Here is a 22012-nt window from a genome sequence, read left to right on the forward strand (position 1 = left end):
TTCATTCAATTTGTTAGTATGAGTCAATTTATTCTATTAATCTTATAACTATTTCCAAATATAATCTTAATTTTTATGTAATAACCTAATCTAATTTGATTCGTGTATATTATAATTTTGGTTTCCATCAATTTTTCTACTCATTTTATGAATTTAAAAACCTATTGTTTCATTTTTTGCTTTACTTTTTTATTTCGGTCGTTTTGTTGATTTCTATAATTTATTCGGTTAATTCGAGATTTTATTCGGGCAAGACTAGAAACTGTTTTCATCCCACCTCTAGTTGGGTGCCTACTTCGTGAGTTCTGCAAACTAATCCAATAGTGAAATGTGTAAGAAATGTCTCATCTCGCTGCTAGGTGGATTAAATCGGTTTTTTATGCAAGAAAAGAAATTTTTATTGGGAAACCGATCCTTTCAAGTACACCACAATACATTTTTCTTGAATAATCTTTTTAGTTTTGGAATTTCAGTCAAGTGGTTCGGCTTGGAGAGCGTTCACCGCAAACCTCTACCAAAAATACGCTTCGGGGGATGGATCATAACTCCGACAACTTTGATTATTTTGTAATTCAACTTGTTTTTTCTATCTTCGATAGCGCTACCAACGAACTGTCTTTCGCTTTTTCAAATAAAATTTGCATAAAACACTTTAAAAAAAATCACGAACTTTGCTCACTTTTTCGCCACGACTTTGTATATAACCCCTTAAGCAGCATCCATAAGTCCGACCGAGTTCTTAATGGAAGAGAAAGTAAACAAAGGGAGGTCTCATTTTCACATCTTTTCAGAAAGCTTGCTAGAAATATTTCTAGAGAAAATTTTCAGTAGGACGTAAGTAACAATGAGAGATTCTCTTTGGGGTCTTTCTCTTCTGTTCATTACTCGGCCATTTCAGCATTTACTACTCTACTCTTTGCATAATATTCTAGTAAAAACCGTCGGGTTTCGATATGTACTGGAAAATTAGTGCAAAGTGTTGTAATGACGTCGTAATAAACGAAAGAGAAAGTAAACAAAGAGAGGCTCTCAATGTTACTTACGTCCTATTGAAAATTTTCTCTAGATTTCACCGCCTAGAAAAAAGATCCCAACGCAGCAGCGAACTGCGTCAACGGGACTTGAATAAAGAATTCGTTCCCTTTTACATATTAGGCAATTCCATGCTAAATCTTTTTCTATTTTGACGAAATTTGGCACATGTCTAAGATACAGAAAATGATGTATTTTATACCGGTCAATTCGGACCTCCAATGGTCTCTCGCCCACGGAAATGTTACGAAAAGCGCATATGCCACGTCATATTTCTTGAAATCTGTGCGCAGTCCGTGTAAAAAATTGTGCAAATCGGTCTTAAGGAAAACGTACAAATTAGTCTCAAAACAAGAAATGGCAATATTTTCTTTTTTTTAAGTTTTTGCTGCAGGCAAAAATTGAGCGCCAGGTCAAAAATTTGTGAAACACAGATTAATCTGTGTACCTGGCATCCCTGACGCATATGACATTTTCATGGCTGTCCTGTCATGTTGTTCGTCACAGAATTCGACGTATCTCAGTATTAGTGGGTTGTCGCTAGAGAGTTCTATGCAAATGATTTCACTCATACTACTTGAGGGTTTGTTTTCTTCCAGCTGTCATATATAAAACTGTCAGCCAATTTAAACATTTGAATTAGCTCTCGTAAACTATTTATAATGGTGTTGAAATGTTCTATGTCGCTATAAAACTTATTCGGAAGCCGTACAATTCCGGTTGGTCAGATTCCATCATGAAAATAATCCGACCGAAAAGTTATTTTCGATTTCAACGCTTTTTCTTGAAAAGGGCGATACTAGCAGTGACACCATTCACAGAAAATCAACAGTGAATATTTCAAGGCTTGGTTTTATTTCCTATTTAAGAACTATTGTGTTTTTTACATCCTAAATTGCATGATTCAGTGATCAAAACCCAAAACTGCATAAAGCATTTGAAATTATTAAATTAAAATTTGTTTTTGCTATTTAAATCGACAAAATGATGGTATCGCCCCTTTGGCGATTGTTTACTTTTTCGGTCCCACCTATCAGCATTGAAGTATCGCCCTTACGTTTTTTTTACCGTATTACACCACCGATTTCGTCCAAGTTTTTTCAAGAGCGATCATTGTTACTATTTACAGCTGGTATCAGCTTGATTATCCAAAAAAAATCGAAAAAAACAGTTTCGCCTCTAAACTGCTAGCAAAATAAGTATCGCCCTGCTTGTTTGCATGGAGCGTGGAGGGCGAAACTTTAAATAAACAAACAAAAATACAGTTTCGCCCGATGTATTTTTTGCTGTAGTTTAAGAAAGCAATATCGTAGAATCAAAATTTTTAGGTTAATTTGTTGCGTTTCAAAGCCCTCATTCGCATGTATGAAAAAAGCCTTATGTTTACATTTGTAAGTATCGCCCTTTTCACAAAAAAGCGTTGATTTGTTTTCCTCTATCTATGACAGGTGGAGGAAAACAAACCGTTGAACACACTAATACGGTTACAGATTGTTAAGTACTCTAGAGGCACATGTTGCTTCGGAGCGCTTTCTCGACAGACTTGCATTCCAAATAACTAGATTTGGGTCAGACTATCAACTGTTGGTTAGATTCGGATCTTTTGCTGTAGACATAATCTGGTACGAGATTGCGTTAAACCATCTGAGAAAAATCTGCGAAAAGGGTCACACTTTCAGGTAAAAATAAGTTTTTGCAAATCAGTGGACTTAGTTCAATAACATAGATCATAACCCCGTTTTAGGTATGATTTTCACGACCCTATACAGTTTATAGTATATAGTTTATTCACAATTGAAAATTAAATTAAAAAATAAATTGGATTTTTGAATTTCATATTACAATCACATTTTTCGTGTGGTCTGCTCTCACTGATCGAAATTAATTATACACTAGACTGCCCAGAAAAACAATGAATTTTTGAAAATTCAATCGGCCCACCCCTGAGTCGATTCATAGTCCCACCAGGAGTACTTGTACCAAATTTGAAGTAAATCGGACAAGTCTAGCTACAGGACCAACGTGCCTGAAGTGTGTATGGAATTTTTCGACAATTTACAGGGAGAAAATCCACTAGCTCGTATTTTCGCCGCTAGGTTGAACTATACGCATCGTATTATCACTGTACGTTAAAATAAGAAAGATAATTTAATTGTCTACAACTTTGACGAAGACTGCTAGTCAATCCGGCTTTGTTGAAAGAAGTTATTAAGCTTTTAACGAAGTGATGTCTGAGTCAGTTTTAAGGTGGGGCCTAGCAGTGCATGGTTGTGTAGCAGTACTCGATTCTCACGATCTAGGGGAGCCAGGGACTAGTTGGCGGTTGGGGTAAGTTGGCGGAACCCCCTTTTCTCCGTTTCTATTAGACATAAAGCGCTGTCTCTCGTTGTGTACCTCAAGTAAGGTGAAACGCATTATCCAAATTTGTTTTTGTTGTGAAACATTATGTTTTGTAGAAGCTGTAGGCGATATTGTGTTTTTGAACATACTTTGTAAATTTTCCTTATTTTAAACATTTTGTGTTATTTAAGATGCAGAAACATGCAGAATTTCGAAAATTTGCTTTCGAATATGGAGTACGCATCGAAGTCAAAATGACGGGGTATTGGGACTGAAATATAATGAAAAGTGTCGAATACTCTACAGTTTTATTGAAAAGACAATCCGCACATTTCATATCGACCACTAATGTAATTGTATTTTCATTAGATTGCTTATTTCTTGGCAGTCCGCCAACTTACCCCGAGGTTGGGGTAAGTTGGCGGCTTTTCGGTGTCACATATTTTTGTCTCTAGAAATGAAGAGAACGTATCAAACATTTTAATAAAATTCAGAGATGTTGCCAACAGTCTACCCTTTCATCCAACGTGTTCTATTTTGCAAGATCTACCAAAATCAAAGCGCTAAAAAAAATGAAAACACCACTAACTAGCCCCGGTCTCCTCTATACATTTTTGTGAAATAATGGTTAGATTTAACTGAATAGTATGTTTGGAAGAATTTTAATGCATAATATGAGATGTTTTGGTTAGAACATTTTAGTTCTATCTGTGCCCGCATAGATAGCGCCAACACTAACTTTCCATAGAAGAAAGATACTAAGAACTAGAAATCGACTATTTGCCTTTCTCCTATAAAAAGGTTATGCAATCACTCTAAAAATCGTCAACCTAATCCCGGCCCGGAGGGGCCGAATGTCATATGCCATTCGACTCAGTTCGTCGAGATTGGAAAATGTCTGTGTTTGTATGTATGTGTGTGCGTATGTGTGCATGTGGAAAAAAAATGTCACCTCTGTTTCTCAGAGATGGCTGGACCGATTTGCACAAACTTAGTCTCAAATGAAAGGTACAACCTTCCCATCGGCTGTTATTGAATTTTTTTTATTGATTGGTCTTCAGGTTCCAGACTTACGGGTTGAATAGTGCGTCCACACAGCAAATTTCCATATAAACTAAAATGAAAAATTCTCATTTGCATTTTTGCATTTTTGATGCCAAATGACTTTAAAATGCATGAAACGTTGAGATTTGATGAAATATCGAAAAAATTTTTTTTGACTAAAATTGACTTTTTTGAACTTTGGCACCTTTTTGCCTTTCTCATAGAAAGGTTATGCAATTACTCTAAAAATCGTCAACCTATTTTTTTACTTATTTAGGCGTAGGTAGGAGTATGCATTGAGGGGTTGCCACTTTAAAATTGAAACTAGTTTTAAATTTCTTAACAAGTTGAAAATTTTCGGCAGGATCCGGACCCCCCGGATCCTCTTCCTTGATCCGCCGCTGGTTTCAAGCGATGTTTCAGTGTCGATACACAGCATCTCAAGATCGTGGCTGTCGATCCATTGTATGTATGTGCAAATCGTACTGAATATGTAATATTCATTTCCACCGTTGTATTGAACATAACCAGCCATGGAATCGTAGTTTGGACAAATGAGAAAGGCACAATTGCACCACTAGGTGGATTAAAACAGGTTTTTTCTTGTCACTCTACTAAACACCACCTCATTCGGCTTAGCGCTGCCTCGGATACTTGGACTCGACTATGCGGCCAAACCACATCACACTACCTTTGTCCCAAACGTCACTTTCTCATGTCAAGTTCCACTGTTAGTAAGGTTAGTAGGAACAACTTTTTCAGTTTGAACTACCTTGAAGCTTTCCTCAATTATTTTTCATTTGTTGTTGAGAAATAGACCAATTTGAACCATTTCCAAAAAATACACCTTTCTTTGAATAAGCCACGATTTGAAATGAAAAAGAATTAATTTTTTTCCCAGAAAAACTCAATTTACAATAAACCGCCACATCCTCCTAAAATCCCGAAGAAAACGAATCAACTGAAGCCCAGGAAAATGCCACCATTCTGGCAACACTGCCCTTCGATTGATAATAAACAGCAGTAAACTCACTATTTCTTCACTCGATTACGTGCTCAAGCACTGTACGGATGTCGCGGATTTCACCACCATTTGAGCACTTACAGGGAAACAAAACAAAATTCACAAACCGCTTGTTGGTTGCAAAAGAAAATCAGATAACTTTTCCTCTTCACCCTTTTTTCGCTAAAATTAGACCTATCACTTTTCCGCTCGATTATTCTTTCACTTTTTTCATCAACCTCGACAGAATTTACTTCTTCTGATCAGCAAAAAACCATCATCAGCTGGGCCCATTATCACACGCAGAGAGCGAGCAAAATTTTCAAACTGGTCGTCAGTCGCTCTTCTTCCGCCTAATTATACCATCTCTCGGCAACAGCGGCTCGTTGGCATATTCCATTCAGCAGATGATCGGTTCCCATCATCCGAATTTAGCCCTATCATCAAGACCGCAGAAAACATCCTGAGCTGCATCATCTCGGTAACCTTTCCGCTTCATCTCTACCGGGCTTTTTCCCGTTCACAGCGTATCCTTGGACCCCCGCCCTCACAGTCATCTACCCACCTTCCAGGAAAAAGGCACCCGACCGAGCAACCGACCGACCGACGAACTTGTATCGACGAACAGTGTTGCAGAATGAAACGCGCGTGTATAACTCAAAAACCGGTGCTGCAGGTCCTGGAATTATATGTGTTATTTCTTTTTTTTTCTCACTCCCCCTTGGGATACAACTTTACTATGCTTTTTACGGTATCCGAGCACTGCTGTTTCCCGTGCCGACAAAACTAAACAAACTAACCCGAACCGGTCGATGGCGCTGAAACAACTGAGGATTCCGAGAGAGAGAAAAAGATCCGCAGCACGCCGAGGCTTGTTCGTTGGAATGAACATCCCTGCCGAACTACCGCCACCACGCTGCTGCTGTGAGCTGGTCGGGTGCCGCATCGTGGCAGCCCACGACGATACCTGCGGCGGAAGCCGAAGTTTGTCACAACCGAAGCCTAATCCCTGTCCGGTCGATGTGCGATGAACACCGAGCGTTCATTTCGTTTAGGAGAGGGCTTCAAAGAGGGTTGAGGCACTGAATCGACGGGCGCCTCCTTTGTCGAATACGTGTGACGGATCATGCGCCTCCATTGATGCCTAGTGCTGTATAGGTAGCTGCGGGGGAGCGATCAGAATTGTTCGAATGGGATTTAGACACGTGGTGTTTCTTTATTAACCCGAAAGGGCAATAATACTGTGGGCGTTACTGTCAAAAGATTTAGTAGCAATATATTAAGATAAATTATCCCAATAGCAGTGACAAACTTGTTTGTTTATATGTGCAGCGATATGTCAGTTTCATTATTTTAACGATATATAATTTCATTAATTCATTGACACTCATTGATCTGACGTTTGATTATTAAAATTAACCGTAGGTTCTGTGGATTATTTTCCAGAAGCAGCTCAATATGGTGGTACGGGCTTTATGCCAAGGCTTCATATTCAAATCTCCGCAGCAGCTGTGCCTGATCGCGTAACTCTTTAGGATTAAAAAGAATGCGCCCCGGCGCAATGTTTTAAAGCTAGGATTAAAAAATCTACCAAACGATGGATTGCTTTCTTGGGCGAGCAAGGTGGTGTTACAACTGTGTGGCTTCTCAAATTGCGCCTGACACTGTGTCAATGACGGAGCATTCTGTTTGAACCTTAACTATTTCGATCATAGACACTCTTTTGTCCCCATAGACAACAGAGTAGGCGAAGCATTTGTTTCAGATTAGTGATGGGGGGTTGGCGGTTTTTGACATCTTTCTTCATAGTAAAAGTAAAATTAAGCCTAACAAAATGTTATGTGTTCAGTTTCAGTCGCAGGAATATCTCAGTTAATAAATATCACATACCACATAGACGGTGTAGATTAATGAGCTCAAAGTGCTGCTAGATGGGAAGCTGTCCTTTCGCGACCACTACTCCAGCAGCATATCGAAGGCAAACCGCAGTGTGGGCTTTATCGTCGGAATAGCAATTAAGTTCCGTGACCCGCGCTGCTTGCGGTCACTATTACCATTCGGTACGATCAATGTTTCATATAGCCGCCATACTGTCGACTTCTCGTGTTTGGATGTTTGGTGCATAGATGGTAGTTGTCGGATCAAATTAATCTTCGACTCTATGCTGACCGTTGCAGACTATTAGGCATACTAACAGTGTCCAGCAGGAAAAATATGCTTTAATTGGTTAACTTTTACGGGGTTCAATCGGTGCCCCAAATATCCTGGCTAATAGTGACAACCAGGTGGGCTAACAGATAAATTTGTCACTGTTTTTTCTTACGATTTTTTTAATAACAGCTACGAGTGAGTTATTTTTTTCTTTTTATGTCGTAACGACATTCATTTAGCAAGAGACTGGAAGGGGTCAGGGCCGGCGGAATAATTTTTTCCCGAGTGGGTAGTAAGATTCCAAGTAATTTCTACCCTAGTGACGCAAGGTCAAACATGACGTGTATAACTGAAAATGAAAATTCCGGGATAATAGCTGGTGGCTTTGGAAACACCCTTTGTTAACTGGCTATATAACCGACGGCTCAGAGAAAATGTGTTTGTTGATTACTGATACTATAAATGTTCCGCAACTAAGCTAAAATTTTGTGGCATCAACTTTCCGTTCCCTCCGATAAAAACTTTTTTTCGTGGTTACTGAAGCTCGCATGATAGTGTTGGCTAGTAGGAAGGTATCTCGGACGACCGACATCCCCTCAGGTTCAATGGAGGTCGATTTTAATATTCCTTCGATGGCATAAATATCCATTTCTCCTTTTCGATACAAATTATATCCATCTAATACAACCGGCCCTTGGATGGGCTACTTCTGGATCAAAGATAATCCATTTAACATCAACGATATATGCGTGATCTAACTAAACAACACTCGGCCGTGTACGTATCTTGTGTACGTACCCGCCCGGGAAGTAGAAATTGATGGTGTAGTCTCCGCCAATTGGCTGGGGTTGGCTACCTTTGCTTCAGTCTGTGAAAATTCTGGTTTGCAAGCATTTACGCTCAGCTAAAATCTAAGTGTATAAGAAAACAACTTATTTCCGCCGGAACTACTATTCCAAACTTGGTTCTTTTGAACGGGGCTTGTCTAACTCTTCGCCTAGTTGTGCCTCGAGACATGGTTATACGGGACGTTTGGGTGATTTCTGGCCACTTGGAGAAGGAGTCGACGGCGATCAGGTAATATTCGCCTTCGATTGGACCAGCATAATCCACGTGGACGCGCTGCCACGGAGCGGTCTGCTTGGGCCACGGCACCGGTGAAGAGTAAGGAGGTGACCTGGCTACGGCCGCACAGTGTTGGCATGCCTTGACGAAGTTGACGATGTCAGCATCCAAACTGGGCCAATACACGTAGCTTCGAGCGAGGGCCTTCATACGCTGCATACCAGGATGGCCACAATGGAGCTGTTCGAGGCATCGCTTGCGATGGAGCGACGGGATGACGAGCCGTTCGGCAAACATGATGCACCCATCTACCACGGAGAGTGATTCCTGTCTGGCTTGGAATCGCTGGATGTCGGATTCTGAATGTTCAGATTGCGGCCAACCGTGCTGAATGTGATGGTAGACTTTTCGGAGCAGTGGGTCTGCTTGGGTGCTTTGTGCGACGGCTCTGAAATTGAGAGGCAAAACTTTAACTGTATGAGATACAACCGACCTGAGGTCCTCTTCCAGGTTGATGCTAGCGATGATATAGTCCTCATCGCGTTTGATGTGCTGGTTGATCAACCTCGAGAGTAAGTCTGCGTCGCCGAACTTGTGAGTGGGCACGTACTCGATGTCAAAATCGTAGAGCAGTAGATTGAGCGCAAATCGTTGGAGGCGGTTGGCTGTGTAGACCGGTATTCCCTTTTTAGAACCAAAGATACGGAGCAGAGGCTGGTGGTCGGTTTTCAAACGAAAGTGCCGTCCGAAGAGCATTTTGTGAAACTTTGTGACGGCGAAGACGATAGCTAAACCTTCACGATCCGCTTGGCTGTAGCCTTGTTCAGCTTTTGTGAGTGCTCTGGAAGCATGTTGGACGACTTTGATTGTGCCGTCGGGGAACTTGTGGCTAATCGTTGCCCCGAGCCCAACGGAAGAAGCGTCGGCAGAGACAATGATCTCCCGCTTCGGATCATAATGTGTGAGAAGTAGATCCGAGGAGAGTATTTGTTTGAAGTGCTCGAACGCTCTCTGGCACTCATCAGTCCACTGGAACTTCGCATCGTCCTTGAGAAGGTTGTCCAGCGGATATCGTAACTTGCGCATATTGGGAACAAACTTGCCGTAGTAGTTGATAGCCCCCAAAAATGATCGCACACCGGATACATCGGTTGGAGGCGGCAGCTTGGATATCACTTCGATTTTGGCAGGATCTGGACGTAATCCGCGACTGTCGACAATATGACCCACGTACTGCACTTGCTGCTTGCGGAAGGTGCATTTATCGACTCGAATGGTGAACCCGAAATCCTGAATTCGCTTTAGAACAGCCCACAAATTGCGATCGTGGTCTTCTTGTTTTTCCGCCGACGATGACGTCATCGAGGTAGCCACACGTGCACTGCAGGCCGGCTAGCATTGTATCGATGAGCTGCTGGAAGGCACCAGGTGCGATCTTAACACCCGGCGGGAGGCGGTTGTAGGAGTAGAGGCCACGATGCGTGTTGATGGTTAGCAACTTACGGTACTGTTTGTCGACTTCCACCTGCAAGAAAGCGTCGGACAAATAGATCTGGCTGAACACCTTACAGTTAGTCAGCTTGGTGAAGATATCGTCCGGTAGGGAAAGTGGATACTGATTTGGTTGGAGCGCAGCGTTAAGCCCCGTGGAATAGTCTCCACAAATTCGAATGGATCCATTGGCTTTACGGACGACAACGATCGGAGCAGCCCACTCCGAATATTCGACTGGGATGATGATATTAAAATTTTCCAGTCGGTCGAGTTCCTGGTCAACGGCATCATACATCGCGTACGCAACCGGGCGCTTAGGGCAGAAAACGGGTCGAACACTTTTGTTCAGCTCCAACTTCACTTTAGTTTTGCTGCACAAACCGAGCTGATCGGTGAACACATTTGGGAAAATCGATTGTAGTGCAGCGGGTGCCGCAGGAGAGCCTGACACGTGACAACAGAAGGTGTCCATGGGCGCGGACCAAAGGTTGAAACTCTCGACCAAATCGGAACCGAGCAGATGTAGTTGTTTCTCGGTAACACGGATCAGATCACGTCGTGTACTTTCTCCGATTGTGACGTCACACTCGAATTCCCCATCGAGTAACAAAATGTTACCAGATGTTGTCTTCGCTTTGACTGTTGCAGGCAAAAGCGCAGGACTACCGAGTTTCTGCCAACTCTCCCTGCTGATGACGGTGATGTCAGATGCAGCGTCAAGTTGCAGTCGAATATCCGTTCCAGATAGGCCAACAGATACATATCTGCGTCGCTGCTACACGCTGCATACGTCGACCACCACCACTTTGGCTGAGACGTCTCGCTTCTTACGTCTGCTTCCAGGTTTCCGAGACTTTGCACTGTCACAGTATCCTTCACGATGTCCGACTTGGCCGCAATCGGAGCACTTATGGTTGTCGTAACTACAGTCTCGGACAAAATGTAATGCACCGCAAAGCCAACAAGGATAACTTCCTTCCGGTAGCACTCGAAGACAGTTGTGGTGACTCACGGTCACGCTCGCCGAATCGCTTCCCACCAAACTTCTGTATCGCTTGCACTTGGTTGTATGGTGCCGCAGACTCTATCATCGCACTGTCGTGTTTGAGATTGTACAGACGCTGACACTCCTCGGAGAGCTGCTCCAATGTAACGTCGTTATTGTCCTCAATTTTTGTAAGGAGACGGGTACGAATCTCGACGTCATTCTCCGATTTTAGACCACACAGTTATACTAAGCATTTGAACTGTTCTTCCGTGAGCTTTCCCAGTTCAAATTCTACGCAAGCCTTGTTTACCCTACACGCGAACGCCACATGATCCTCAGTAGGATTCTTCGCGATTTGCAGACATCGGTATCGACGACTGATAACCGACTCTTTCGCTCCAAACAGGCTCTTGAGCTTGTCAACTGTCTGTGCGAAACTAAAATGCTTGGGAAACTTTGGTAAAATGAAGCTTACGTTCCTCTCATGCTCTGCTAAACCCAACTTTCGCATTAGGAGACGAACTTTTGCCTCGTCATCCAGCCTAGCAGCATCCTTTTCGAAAAGATCGTCGTATCTAGAGTACCACACTGCGAAAGTGGCATTACTCTCGATCTCGTACCGGAATTCCCTGATATTGCTTGCCAAAGAGTCAAGTATATGTTCCGGGTTCGGTGGTACTTGCACGTTTATTGATGATGCAATAGTACGAAAAAACTGTTGTTGCTGCTCGTCAGACTGTTGCTGCCGCTGTACCAGCTGAGCCATAAGCTGTTGGTGTTGGAGCTGGCTTTGAGCAAACTGCTGTTGGCTTTGAGCAATCGTCTGTTGCATCATCTGCATTATTTGCATGAGCATATCATTACTGACCTGGGGTTGCGATTGGTGGGGCGGAATGTTTGTAAACAGCTGCTGCAGAGCTGCAGTAACGGGAATGAACGGCTGCTGCTGCTGATGTGTAGTCACAACGGGAGCGAAAAATTGCTGCTGCTGGTGGGCCGCTGGCGCGGGATAATTCTGCTGATTCAACTGCTGCCGTTGATTTAACAGTCCTGGGGGGTCAACACCATTTTGTCCGTTCAACTCACTACCGTCATCAGCCATCGCATTCCACTTTCGTCACTTTAGGCAACCCAGACTACTACACAGGTATGACCTGGACTGCTCTCGCTGCTGTAGCGGCTGCATTTGTTGTTGCACTTGGTCGGCGACCTCATAGGCCCACCTTTGGCGAATGGGTTCATCACTCTTGCTCCGTTATTTTTTTTATTTTTGTGTGATTTTGTCTTCTGTCATGCTGTTTTGGGTTCTAACTCCAAGCCGCTATCTACACCCATAGTAATTAATCGTCTCCATATGACCCCATGGTTAAAGTTACAAGCAGTCAGGGTGCATGCGAGGTGGAATGTTAAGCCACTGAACTTCTGTCCCTGTTGCATCCTCGGCAAAAGTGTGTGTGCGTATGTTTTTTATAGTAAGGTTTGACAAGGTTCAAAAGCCTGGTCTGTAGGGTATTGGCACTGTGGGGGACTCACGACTTACGCCCTTCTTCTTGAAGGAACAACGTCAAGGTATTACTTCGTGAGGGGGCTCGTTGTGCTTTCGTCGCACCTTTTTGTTCTGCTCTATCTCGGAGCCAGGGGCGGATCCAGAAAAAAAATCGGGAGGGGTCCAAACTTTTGACTTGGGAATGAATAATCAATGGTTGGTGGTTTGAAAAGATTTTATGTTTGAAACTAATATCAAATTGAAACTAATTCGAAATTACTCAACAAGCTGAAAATTTTTGGAGGGGGTTCCCAGGACCCTCCCCCTGGATCTGCCACTTCTCGAAGCCTCACATGTTTCTTGGAATGGCTCGACCTATGAGCTTTGATTTAACTCTCGACTCTTATACCCGCTTCCTTGAGTCATTTAGCTCCCACCTTTATCGAGATACTCGGATGTTATCCTACTCCGACTGAGTGTTCCCCGGCAACGGAATTTCTCTCGGTACCGGTGTTTGTTTCGTGAGCCAGTTAGTTCCCATTTTTGTCACGATTCTGTTGGGTAGTCCATGGCGGAGAATCTACCCTACCGTGAATTCCCCGGCGGCAGATTGCTCCCAATATTGATGTTAGTTTTTGTGAGTCATTTAGCTCCTCGTTTCGTCCCGATCTACTCAATCTATTGCCCGGCGGTGGACCTAGCCTACACAACGGGCCAGCCAGTAGGTGCTGAGGACCCCAACGACCCACTGCTAGCGGTCTACTCGGTCTAACCCCCGGCGGTGGAGCTAGCCTACTAACAAGCTACCCGGTAGGGTGTCGAGGTCGATCCGGCGATTCCGGTGAAACCTGACGTCCGATTCGCTGGCGCCCACGCTCACACACTCCGGGCAAAGGGGCGACGAAGCGTGTCTAAACCGATGCAGATACTTCTGGAAGCATCCGTGCCCGGACAGAAACTGCGTCAAATGGAAGTTCATCTCTCCATGTTTCCTGTGTACCCAAACAGATACATTTGTCCACCTTCCTTTCTCCGCATTGTCCCACTCTTGCTGCCACTTAGCCAACGAATCCGCTGTGCGTATGTATGTGTATTAGGTTGCTATTGAATTTAATTCTGATCCCTCATCCGGTTCCGGAGTTACTGGTTGAGAAGTGCGATCATACAGTAAATCCCCATATAAACTGGTACCACCATGATTACTTAATTACTGAGATTCGCAGGTTCGTAGTCGTTTTGACCACATTGGCCAGCCAGGACGGTCTTGATTCCCCTGAGAACTTGCCAATGTTCAGAGTTGATTTCACACCTATTCCTCAGACCTCTTGACCGATTTCCACCATCTGCCTGTTTGCTTCAATTCGCTACTATTGAATTTCATTTCGATCTGACTTTCGGTTTCGGAGTTACAGGTTCGTTAATGTGGTCATATAGAAATTTCCTATATACCTGTACCATCGTAATACTTACTTTTTGCCTCTCGTATAGAAAGGTTTTGTTATTAGTTGAAAAATCGTCATTAAAAAAATAATTAAAGAAACATGTATTTCAGCGACTCTCAACAAATTGGTATCTCATTTGGTTTTAACAAATTGATGAGGAAATGGTGAGAAGATTGCTATTTCAAACCATCAATGACAACGGTCACAATACTCAGTGTGCTTTCTGCTTCTGCCCGAGCTAGCGCGAAGTGAATGACAAAATCATTTGCCGAAAGTGAAAATGGAGCTAAGACTTGTCGATTCCATTGCATAGAACACATATAGGAACTACTTTCCGGTATCGAAAATAGTGTTTTGTGGTGGAAATGTAGGTCTTCCTACCTAACCGTGTAGTACAAAACAGAATGCGAAAGTCCTCTTATACACAGTCCTCAATACTATTACCATAAAAAGTTGGCAAATTTATGACAGCTGTTCTGGTAATATTTACAACACTGTAAAGCTGCATCGAGTACCTCAAAATCAAAAGCGAGCACCAATCGCGAACATGAGCGACTCCCAAGACGTAGTTGGTGAGGAAGGGTTCCACAAGTATCGCATCCTCAGATACGTCGAACAATCAGAGAATGTAACTGTTTGGTTACCTGAGACTGATTATACGCGATTCGGTGCTCGAGCTCTGGCCAGGTAAGATTCAAAGATTCATCAGGACCGTGGCACTAGCCGTGCAGTTGTCCTATACAGTAAGAATCGACGACGAAATCTATTCAAATAGGAGATTGAAATTTCCCATAGCACCAAGGCATTTCTCTAATCCGAGCCCCTTCGAAATATTTGTTGTGGAAAGGTAGGTTGCTAGTACCACGTTAAAGTTTGTTGAATTTCGGCATAAGGAAATCACTTTTATTTTTAAAATAGGTAATTGTAATTAGCTTTAGATCAGTACATAAACTACCACTAGTAAAGATGCCACATTAGCATCTACCGTTGCACTATCATTATCGCTGCATCGCTTCATCTTAAATTTGTCCTCTTAGACACTATTGACTAAAGATTGATTTTATCGTACTTACTAATTATTCCGCTATTTTTCATTTTCCCTCATTTCACTGCCAACAGTTCATCTCACAGAGCGAAAACTAACCCCATTTACTCCCACATGGCTTTGAAAATCATTTGCCAGAACACTTTCATCAGCAGAATGAAAACGAACAGCGTTCCAATGATGTTGATGCACAGTGCAACCACATCCCTTTTGCTTTTCTGTGGAACCCGGCGCTCGATAACGCTGCCGGATAGTAGCGTACTTACAATATGCTGTCCATCGAAACCGAAGCAAGGGATCACGTTAATAATTGCCAGTCCGAGAGCAAAAACGGTCACATATTTGAGCAGCAATTGAATGGAATCAGCGAGTCCGGGCCGAAAGAAGGAAGTCTTTGGAACAAATTGTGAGATTCTTATCGTTCGTGTAAAATCGCCCGGGTGACCAATGTAGATCACGTCCGCTTTTCCTTCCCTGCGTATCTGCATGATGGTAGTAAAATTATTAATCATTGGTTTGAAGCAGTGACCTTCCGAACAGGTTGGTTTGTGCTGGCAGTAGCCGAAAGAATTTTCTATCATCTTCCGGATGTTGAGACACATGTGCTGCGGTAAAGCCACGTCTTCCTCGTTTACGTCGACCATGTACTCGAAACAGTTGGATGCTTTATTTTCCGCGTTACAACACTCGATTAGTCCGTCGTTTTTGTGGGATATGGGAACAGATTCATCGTTTAAATGCACAAAATCGGGTGATATACAGTAAGATGGTTGTGCTTGAAGAGACTCCAGTAAACAACCGTACCAGGAAATATCATTGCGGATTTCACAATCGTTGATCGATGTTATAATATCCCCTGAAATACGACAAATAGATATTGAACATTGCAATTAAAACAGCGTAAATGTATACTTCACCTTCTTCCAATCCCTTCGCTCCCAGTAACGGTGAATTGTTTTTGATATCTGTTACCAGCACAGCCTCATTTACTCGGTAGATGGCTGACAGCATGACGGGAGTTGTCACACACAACAGATAGGTACATGCCGCTAGCATCAAATTATGCCAAATTCCGGCACAGAGCACCTTCAATCGTTTCCACATTTTCAAAGCATTTAGTTGATCCGAATCCATCTGAGTATAGGCCATCGGGAGTATCAACATCACGTGAAGCCCAAAGCCTTTAATCGGAATATCCTCCAGAACCGCTGCCAGTCCGTGACCCAGCTCATGAATAATACTATTTATCGCCAGGGCAGATATGTAGTAACCAATTTCGTTGATTGGAAGATTAACGCCCGGAATCAGTAGGTCAAGCGAAACCGCTTCTTTGTTACCGGTCCATGAAGCAGTAGAACCACTGTTCGAACCATCCGAGCCAGCCTTCCCCGTACCCTTGGTGTGGAATGCAGAGACGATGATCAAACAGGATGCCAAGGGCATCAACAGCAGAGACATGTATACCCCCAGACTAAAGCTCAGATCTAGCAGTTTAGGGTAGGCCGTACTCCACTTCACAATAGACCGATTCAGCGCTGTAGTGTGCCATTGTATCCGGAAGAACTTCACAGATAGACCGGTACCTCTCAGGAATGCATCGTAAGGGTAATGCATGCAGCTCTAAAATTTATCTTATTAATTGATATATTAACCAGAAAAACGGCGCATTTACCTTAAAGAAGTTATCGAAAAACAGCAGTACCCCGTAGATTGCAACCACCACGCCCAGGAAGATTAGGAAATCCATTTTTTCTCAGAATGTATTTTTTTTGTTTCGTTCACAAATATCCTCTACAGAGCTCAACTATTTATTGAATAACCATATTTTCCTGTCGGTATGGCTAATTTATTTTAGATTCACTTACAACTTGCAATTTCGAGCTGACCGGCTAAATTTTAGCTGATTATGGATCATAACAAAAATGTATATGCTCGCTGTTAAATTTTGCGTTTGTGTCGGTTTTGTTTTGGGTGGTTGCTTTTTGTGTTGGGTATTCGCATCGATTTTGACAGTGGTGGAAAGCGTCAAAACCGATAAAACAGAGACGATGTGTTTGTATCAAGATGCGCGGAGAATGAATATTGTATTTTCTCTTATTTTTTTACCATTGTACGTTTCATTGGAAACGAGCCATTCAATCATTTTGAGGTGACGAATTAAATTGGCGCATTTGATGATAAATCTAGGACGTTTTTTCATTACATCATATCTAACAGAAACGTCAAACGGAGAAAATCGCGTGCAAAAATTTCCTTGCTACTTTCAAATTTATTTAACAATTAAAGCACACAGAAGGCAATCAATTCTCGACAAACATATGATTACGGCCTAAAAGCCAACTGTCAAAATCCACTTTGAATGGAAATTCCAAACAAACCGTTACATGCCAATCACAGATGTTGATAGTAAACGAAAGAGAAAAGTTTTCTCTTTCATGAACTGTCGTGAACTGTGTTCAGCTAGTAACGGTTTGTCCGGAATTTTCATTAAAAGGGGATTTTGACAGTTGGCTTTTAGGCCGTAATCATATGTTTGTCGAGAATTCTACTATCACCTCTGCATTTACTCATTGCAGGATCGCATAAGCATATTACATGTTTTTCGCGAAGATAATGGGGAGATAATTGATAACTATTATTTTATTACATTTTGCCGTTCACTTTTGCTATTATGCTCTTTAACATATGTGGTCTTGGCAACTCCGTTTGTAGATGTCACATTTTACTGTGACGTTTTGAGAGACGGGCTTGTAGTTGTGATATATTTCATGTGCTGTATTGCAACCGAGAGTGTAGATATGAGGTTTGGCATTGGAAAAACATACTAACTACAGTTGACTTGGAGAAACATCACAACGCAAAACATCACATCTACAAAATATTAGCAAAGCTTTGGTATACTATATGTGACATTTTGACTTAAGATTAAATTAACATATAAAGAGTTATCATTTTTCTCTATTATTTGTGGACGATAAAGAGTCAATGCTTAGCTTTTATTTGGCATAACAAACTCAGTTTGTTTACATTTGTTAAATATTACGTTTTGAATAAACGGTATAGAAATGCTGAAAAACGTCGAAAAATATGTACTACCCAAGTTGAATGTTTGCTAATTATTTACTTTAGCTGAATTTGTCAATAAAACTGACTGAAAACTATGCTTCCAAAGTTTCAGGTTTTCGTGTTTTTTTATTTATAATAAGGGTTTTACACAAAATTGCACCACCTTTTATTAAAGTGTCATTCGTCCCATTAGAAATACATTGCGCCGAATAGCGCTACAAATCTTGCTGCGACAAAATATAATCGTCTCATCTCCTTTGGAAAAGCACGGACAATATGTAGGTTTTCACCTGAGGGCCATTCGCCTCTTTTTCGGGTTAGAAAAATACCCAACCATGGATGAAACCCAAGACAAGACGTGACAATAGGGGGCGCCATTTTTGTTCCAATTTTACGTCAGAATGATCCAGATCCTGATAGGTTGATTCTAATTTTTTGCACCATCCGCAGTATTACTATAGTTAAAACAGTAAAAATGACTAAATTGAACAGAAATTGTGCAGCAAAGTGAAACAGGTACTAATCATGCATTTACCGTATACGTGGTTGATTAACTTCAACAAAAATAAGACAGAAACCACACCCTAATCTTAATTTTTCAGAAAATGGCTTCATAAAATCTTACTAAACACCCATGACATGAAAACGGTGCCCTTCATCGATATAGTAGATTCAAGATACAAAATATTGTCAGCAATAAATTAAAAAGACTCCATTTTCATTCATTAAAATAGCAACAGTGTTCGGAAGATTTCAGCATGGTGAAAATGTGCGAAAAGAAGAATGTTGAAAGAAAATAAGAATCCGACGTCTTGTAGGATGAAAATAAAATAGAATATTTCTATAGCAGCATAACTGCATGACCAAATCAAGGCAAAAACATAAATTTTGTTGCCAGAATTATTGAAAGATTCGAACTTAGTGCATACAGAGTGGCCAGTTATATCAAATTGGCCGAAATTCGAGCAAAATTGGATTGAAATTGGATAGATTTGTTGTAATTTCTTCGAATTTGTTTAGAAATGCTCGATTTGCAAGAATTTTTTTTTAAATTTTCTAAAGTTACCCGCGGACAGCCGTAAAACAAACTGGTGAGTTTTCTGTTGCTACAGATACTTTCACTTGTGCTTCGCTGTCTCGTGTCTGTCTATCCGCTGCTAGCTTAGGACAATTTCTCCGGAAGTGCCCTTCTTGCTTGCAGTAATAACAGGATCGCTTCACATTGATTCCATCATCCCATTGAACCGTTGCTCTCAAAACCTTATCTATGTCACAATTTTTGCTATTTCGTCGCCACTCATCCAAGAGCTTATCTTTGACATACTCCAACTTTATCTCATCTTCCGGACGCCCCTCGAGAACCGTAATCAAAGAACTGTACGATTCCGGTAGACTTGACAAGATTATCGCAAACACCAAATGTTCATGCAAGCCTTCTCCTATAGCTACCGATCGATGGGTTAACTCCGACTCTTCCATCAGATGAGGGGCCGTACACAAATGACGTAGCTTTTTTCTGGCGATTTTCGACCCCTCCCTCCCCCCTCGTAGCATTTGGTCACAAAATTCATACCTCCCCCTTGTAAATGACGTAGCATTTCCCTACCCCCCCCCCCCCACGCAACGCGTCCGTGAGATGAAAAAAATTACGTATGTTTTTCACTTCTTTTAAATATATGTTCTTACAAAATGTTCGACGACTTTTATCAACATTTTCATCATAACAGCAAATTGTCTACAAAACAAGCCCATTTATCATGTCAAATAAAGTGTGGATAGTTTTGTTTAGAATTTTACATGTCATAGACCATGAAGAGAAGTTCACAATCCTGCAGCTGCCAACGATTTTAGGAAACATAAGCTGAACTAAATTACTAAATTTTCCTTGAATGAATCCGAAAGAAAATTTAATTCAGCTACCAAAATAAGTCTACTAGTTAGCAATATTAGCTAAGTAATGTGGAAATTTAAATCCACATGAAAAATCTTTCCTTTTCTTTGCGAGCCTGCCATTCCGCGAACAGTAAAATTTACTAAATGAAAAACTGCGTGAAAAGCAACTTGGGAATGGAGGAACATTAAATTTTTTCTCTAATTAATGGGTTTTGATGTCCGTCAAAAAAAATTAACCTTATGCTACGTCGCTCAACTTCTGACCCTACCCTCCCCCTCGTCACACTTCGTCACAAATTTGATATACCCCCCCTACCCCCTAAAATGCTACGTCATTTATGCATGACCCCTGATCTGATATATCTCCTCCTTCTCCCAGTCGCATTGAACCTAGGGGCAGATCACTTGTGACTCATTTTTAAAAATCAGCTAAATTAAATGCATTTCTTTCCATCTAAATAGAAATTCGTAATGCATTTTGCGTTGCATACAATGTATTTTGCGTTGCGTGTAAGACGTCAAAACCCTACAAAAAACAGCCCTACATTCAACAAAACATCGAACAAAGTGGATCAGCGTAGGATGATTGTTAAGTAATCTTTTCTGAGAGGGAGTGTAAAGTTGATGCAAAAATGGAAATTAAATGCATTTTTTCTAAGTTGATGAAAATTTGTTATACCAAATACAAATTAAATACGCCAAGGTCCCATACAAAAGGGTCTCGATTTCTTGGCTCATCGAACAATCAAATTTGCCTGCCCTATTCGGCTATTTCGCTTTGACAGAATATAGTTACAGAAAAAAAAATGAAACTGGCAACGATTTCTGATCAAAGCATGCCATTTGATTTCGTTTTTATTCGTTAATGAAATTATATTTTTTTCACTTCATATTTGTATTTGGTTATACATTCGCAATGCTGAGATGCAGTTCTATTTTTCGAGCACTTTTTTGGATCAGATTTAACACAGCTCGACTATTCTGTTTTAAATTTTCCACAATTTGAAACAGGAATAGAATACTGTTCTAATTTTTTTTCATTAGTATGTGTGACGCTTGACCGCAGAAAAAACAATATGTGTCACATAAGTGATAAACAATAACAAAATCAAATAAACAACATTTAGATCAGGTGGCTAAATCATCGCATTGGGAACACCGTGTTCTAGATGTATTTTGACAGATCCAAATTATCCGTCTTGTCATTTTAAAACAAATTTACATCATTGTGAACAGCCTTACTTGTTCAATATTATTATTACTAGAGAGTATTCACAAAAGCATTGTACGCGTAATGTAAAAAAATATATTGACGATGTGCATTTCAAATTAGATTGACGTATTGAAGCAATATCATCAGTAGAGTGTATTGACAAAAATATTGAACGTGTAAGGGCCGCTACCCATGTCACCAAATTTTCTGGCAGAGACCGCTCTACTAGATTTCTGTCAGTCTTGGTTTGGCAGCCCTGTCAGATTTCTGCGCGTATTCTGTCGGGTTAGTTGCGCTAGGGCGAACTCGGTTTCGCTCGCGTTTTCTGGCAAATTTTGACAGGAACTGAGCAAAACCCGGAAAAACCCTGGCATAACTCGGACATAAACTGTGCAAAGATCCTGGCAATTCGTACCTGGTAGAATTTAGCACGAATCGAGCAAAACATCTGACAAAGATGTGGTAGGAAGCGTAGATCTTGGCCATGCATTGCTGGATTCTGGATAAAAGTGAGCAGCATCGGTTGGTTTAACCGCTTCTGTCAGAAACAGTTGTTGCATTTGAGTGAATTCTTTGCCAGAATTCTCTGCCAGCATCATTTTCGCTTTGCTCAACTTTTGCTACGGTGTTCTCCCACATGTTTTCCGACAGTAAAATATTAAAATTACTTTTTTGTAGATGATGAAATTTAAGTGTGTACGTCATTTGCGAGATTCCCAAACGGTGCCACTGGTATAAAGATAAAAGTAT

At 41.4% G+C, this 22012-nt stretch overlaps 2 protein-coding genes across 10 annotated transcripts in view; both read right to left on the reverse strand.

The window, feature by feature from the left end:
- LOC131693822 (uncharacterized) overlaps positions 1-6241 on the reverse strand; it is a 218624-nt gene extending 212383 nt beyond the window's left edge. For 4 of the 9 annotated variants that reach the window (XM_058981983.1, XM_058981981.1, XM_058981982.1 and 1 more), the window contains exon 1: positions 5450-6241. The gene's annotated coding sequence lies outside the window, so the exon portion shown is untranslated. The remainder of the gene's footprint in view (positions 1-5449) is intronic. The other 5 variants (XM_058981979.1, XM_058981977.1, XM_058981978.1 and 2 more) reach the window with 5 other exon arrangements.
- An 8727-nt stretch (positions 6242-14968) lies between these two features.
- On the reverse strand, positions 14969-17076 carry LOC131691700 (membrane-bound transcription factor site-2 protease). The gene is made up of 3 exons (XM_058978294.1): positions 16763-17076; positions 16008-16710; positions 14969-15946 (listed from the first exon to the last, which is right to left on the reverse strand). The coding sequence occupies exons 1-3, from the start codon at positions 16835-16837 to the stop codon at positions 15195-15197; spliced, it is 1530 nt and encodes a 509-aa protein (XP_058834277.1). The 5' UTR covers positions 16838-17076; the 3' UTR covers positions 14969-15194.
- Positions 17077-22012: the final 4936 nt, after the last annotated feature.

This window comes from Topomyia yanbarensis, chromosome 3 (genome assembly GCF_030247195.1).
Source record: "Topomyia yanbarensis strain Yona2022 chromosome 3, ASM3024719v1, whole genome shotgun sequence".
Lineage (NCBI taxonomy): Eukaryota > Metazoa > Arthropoda > Insecta > Diptera > Culicidae > Topomyia > Topomyia yanbarensis.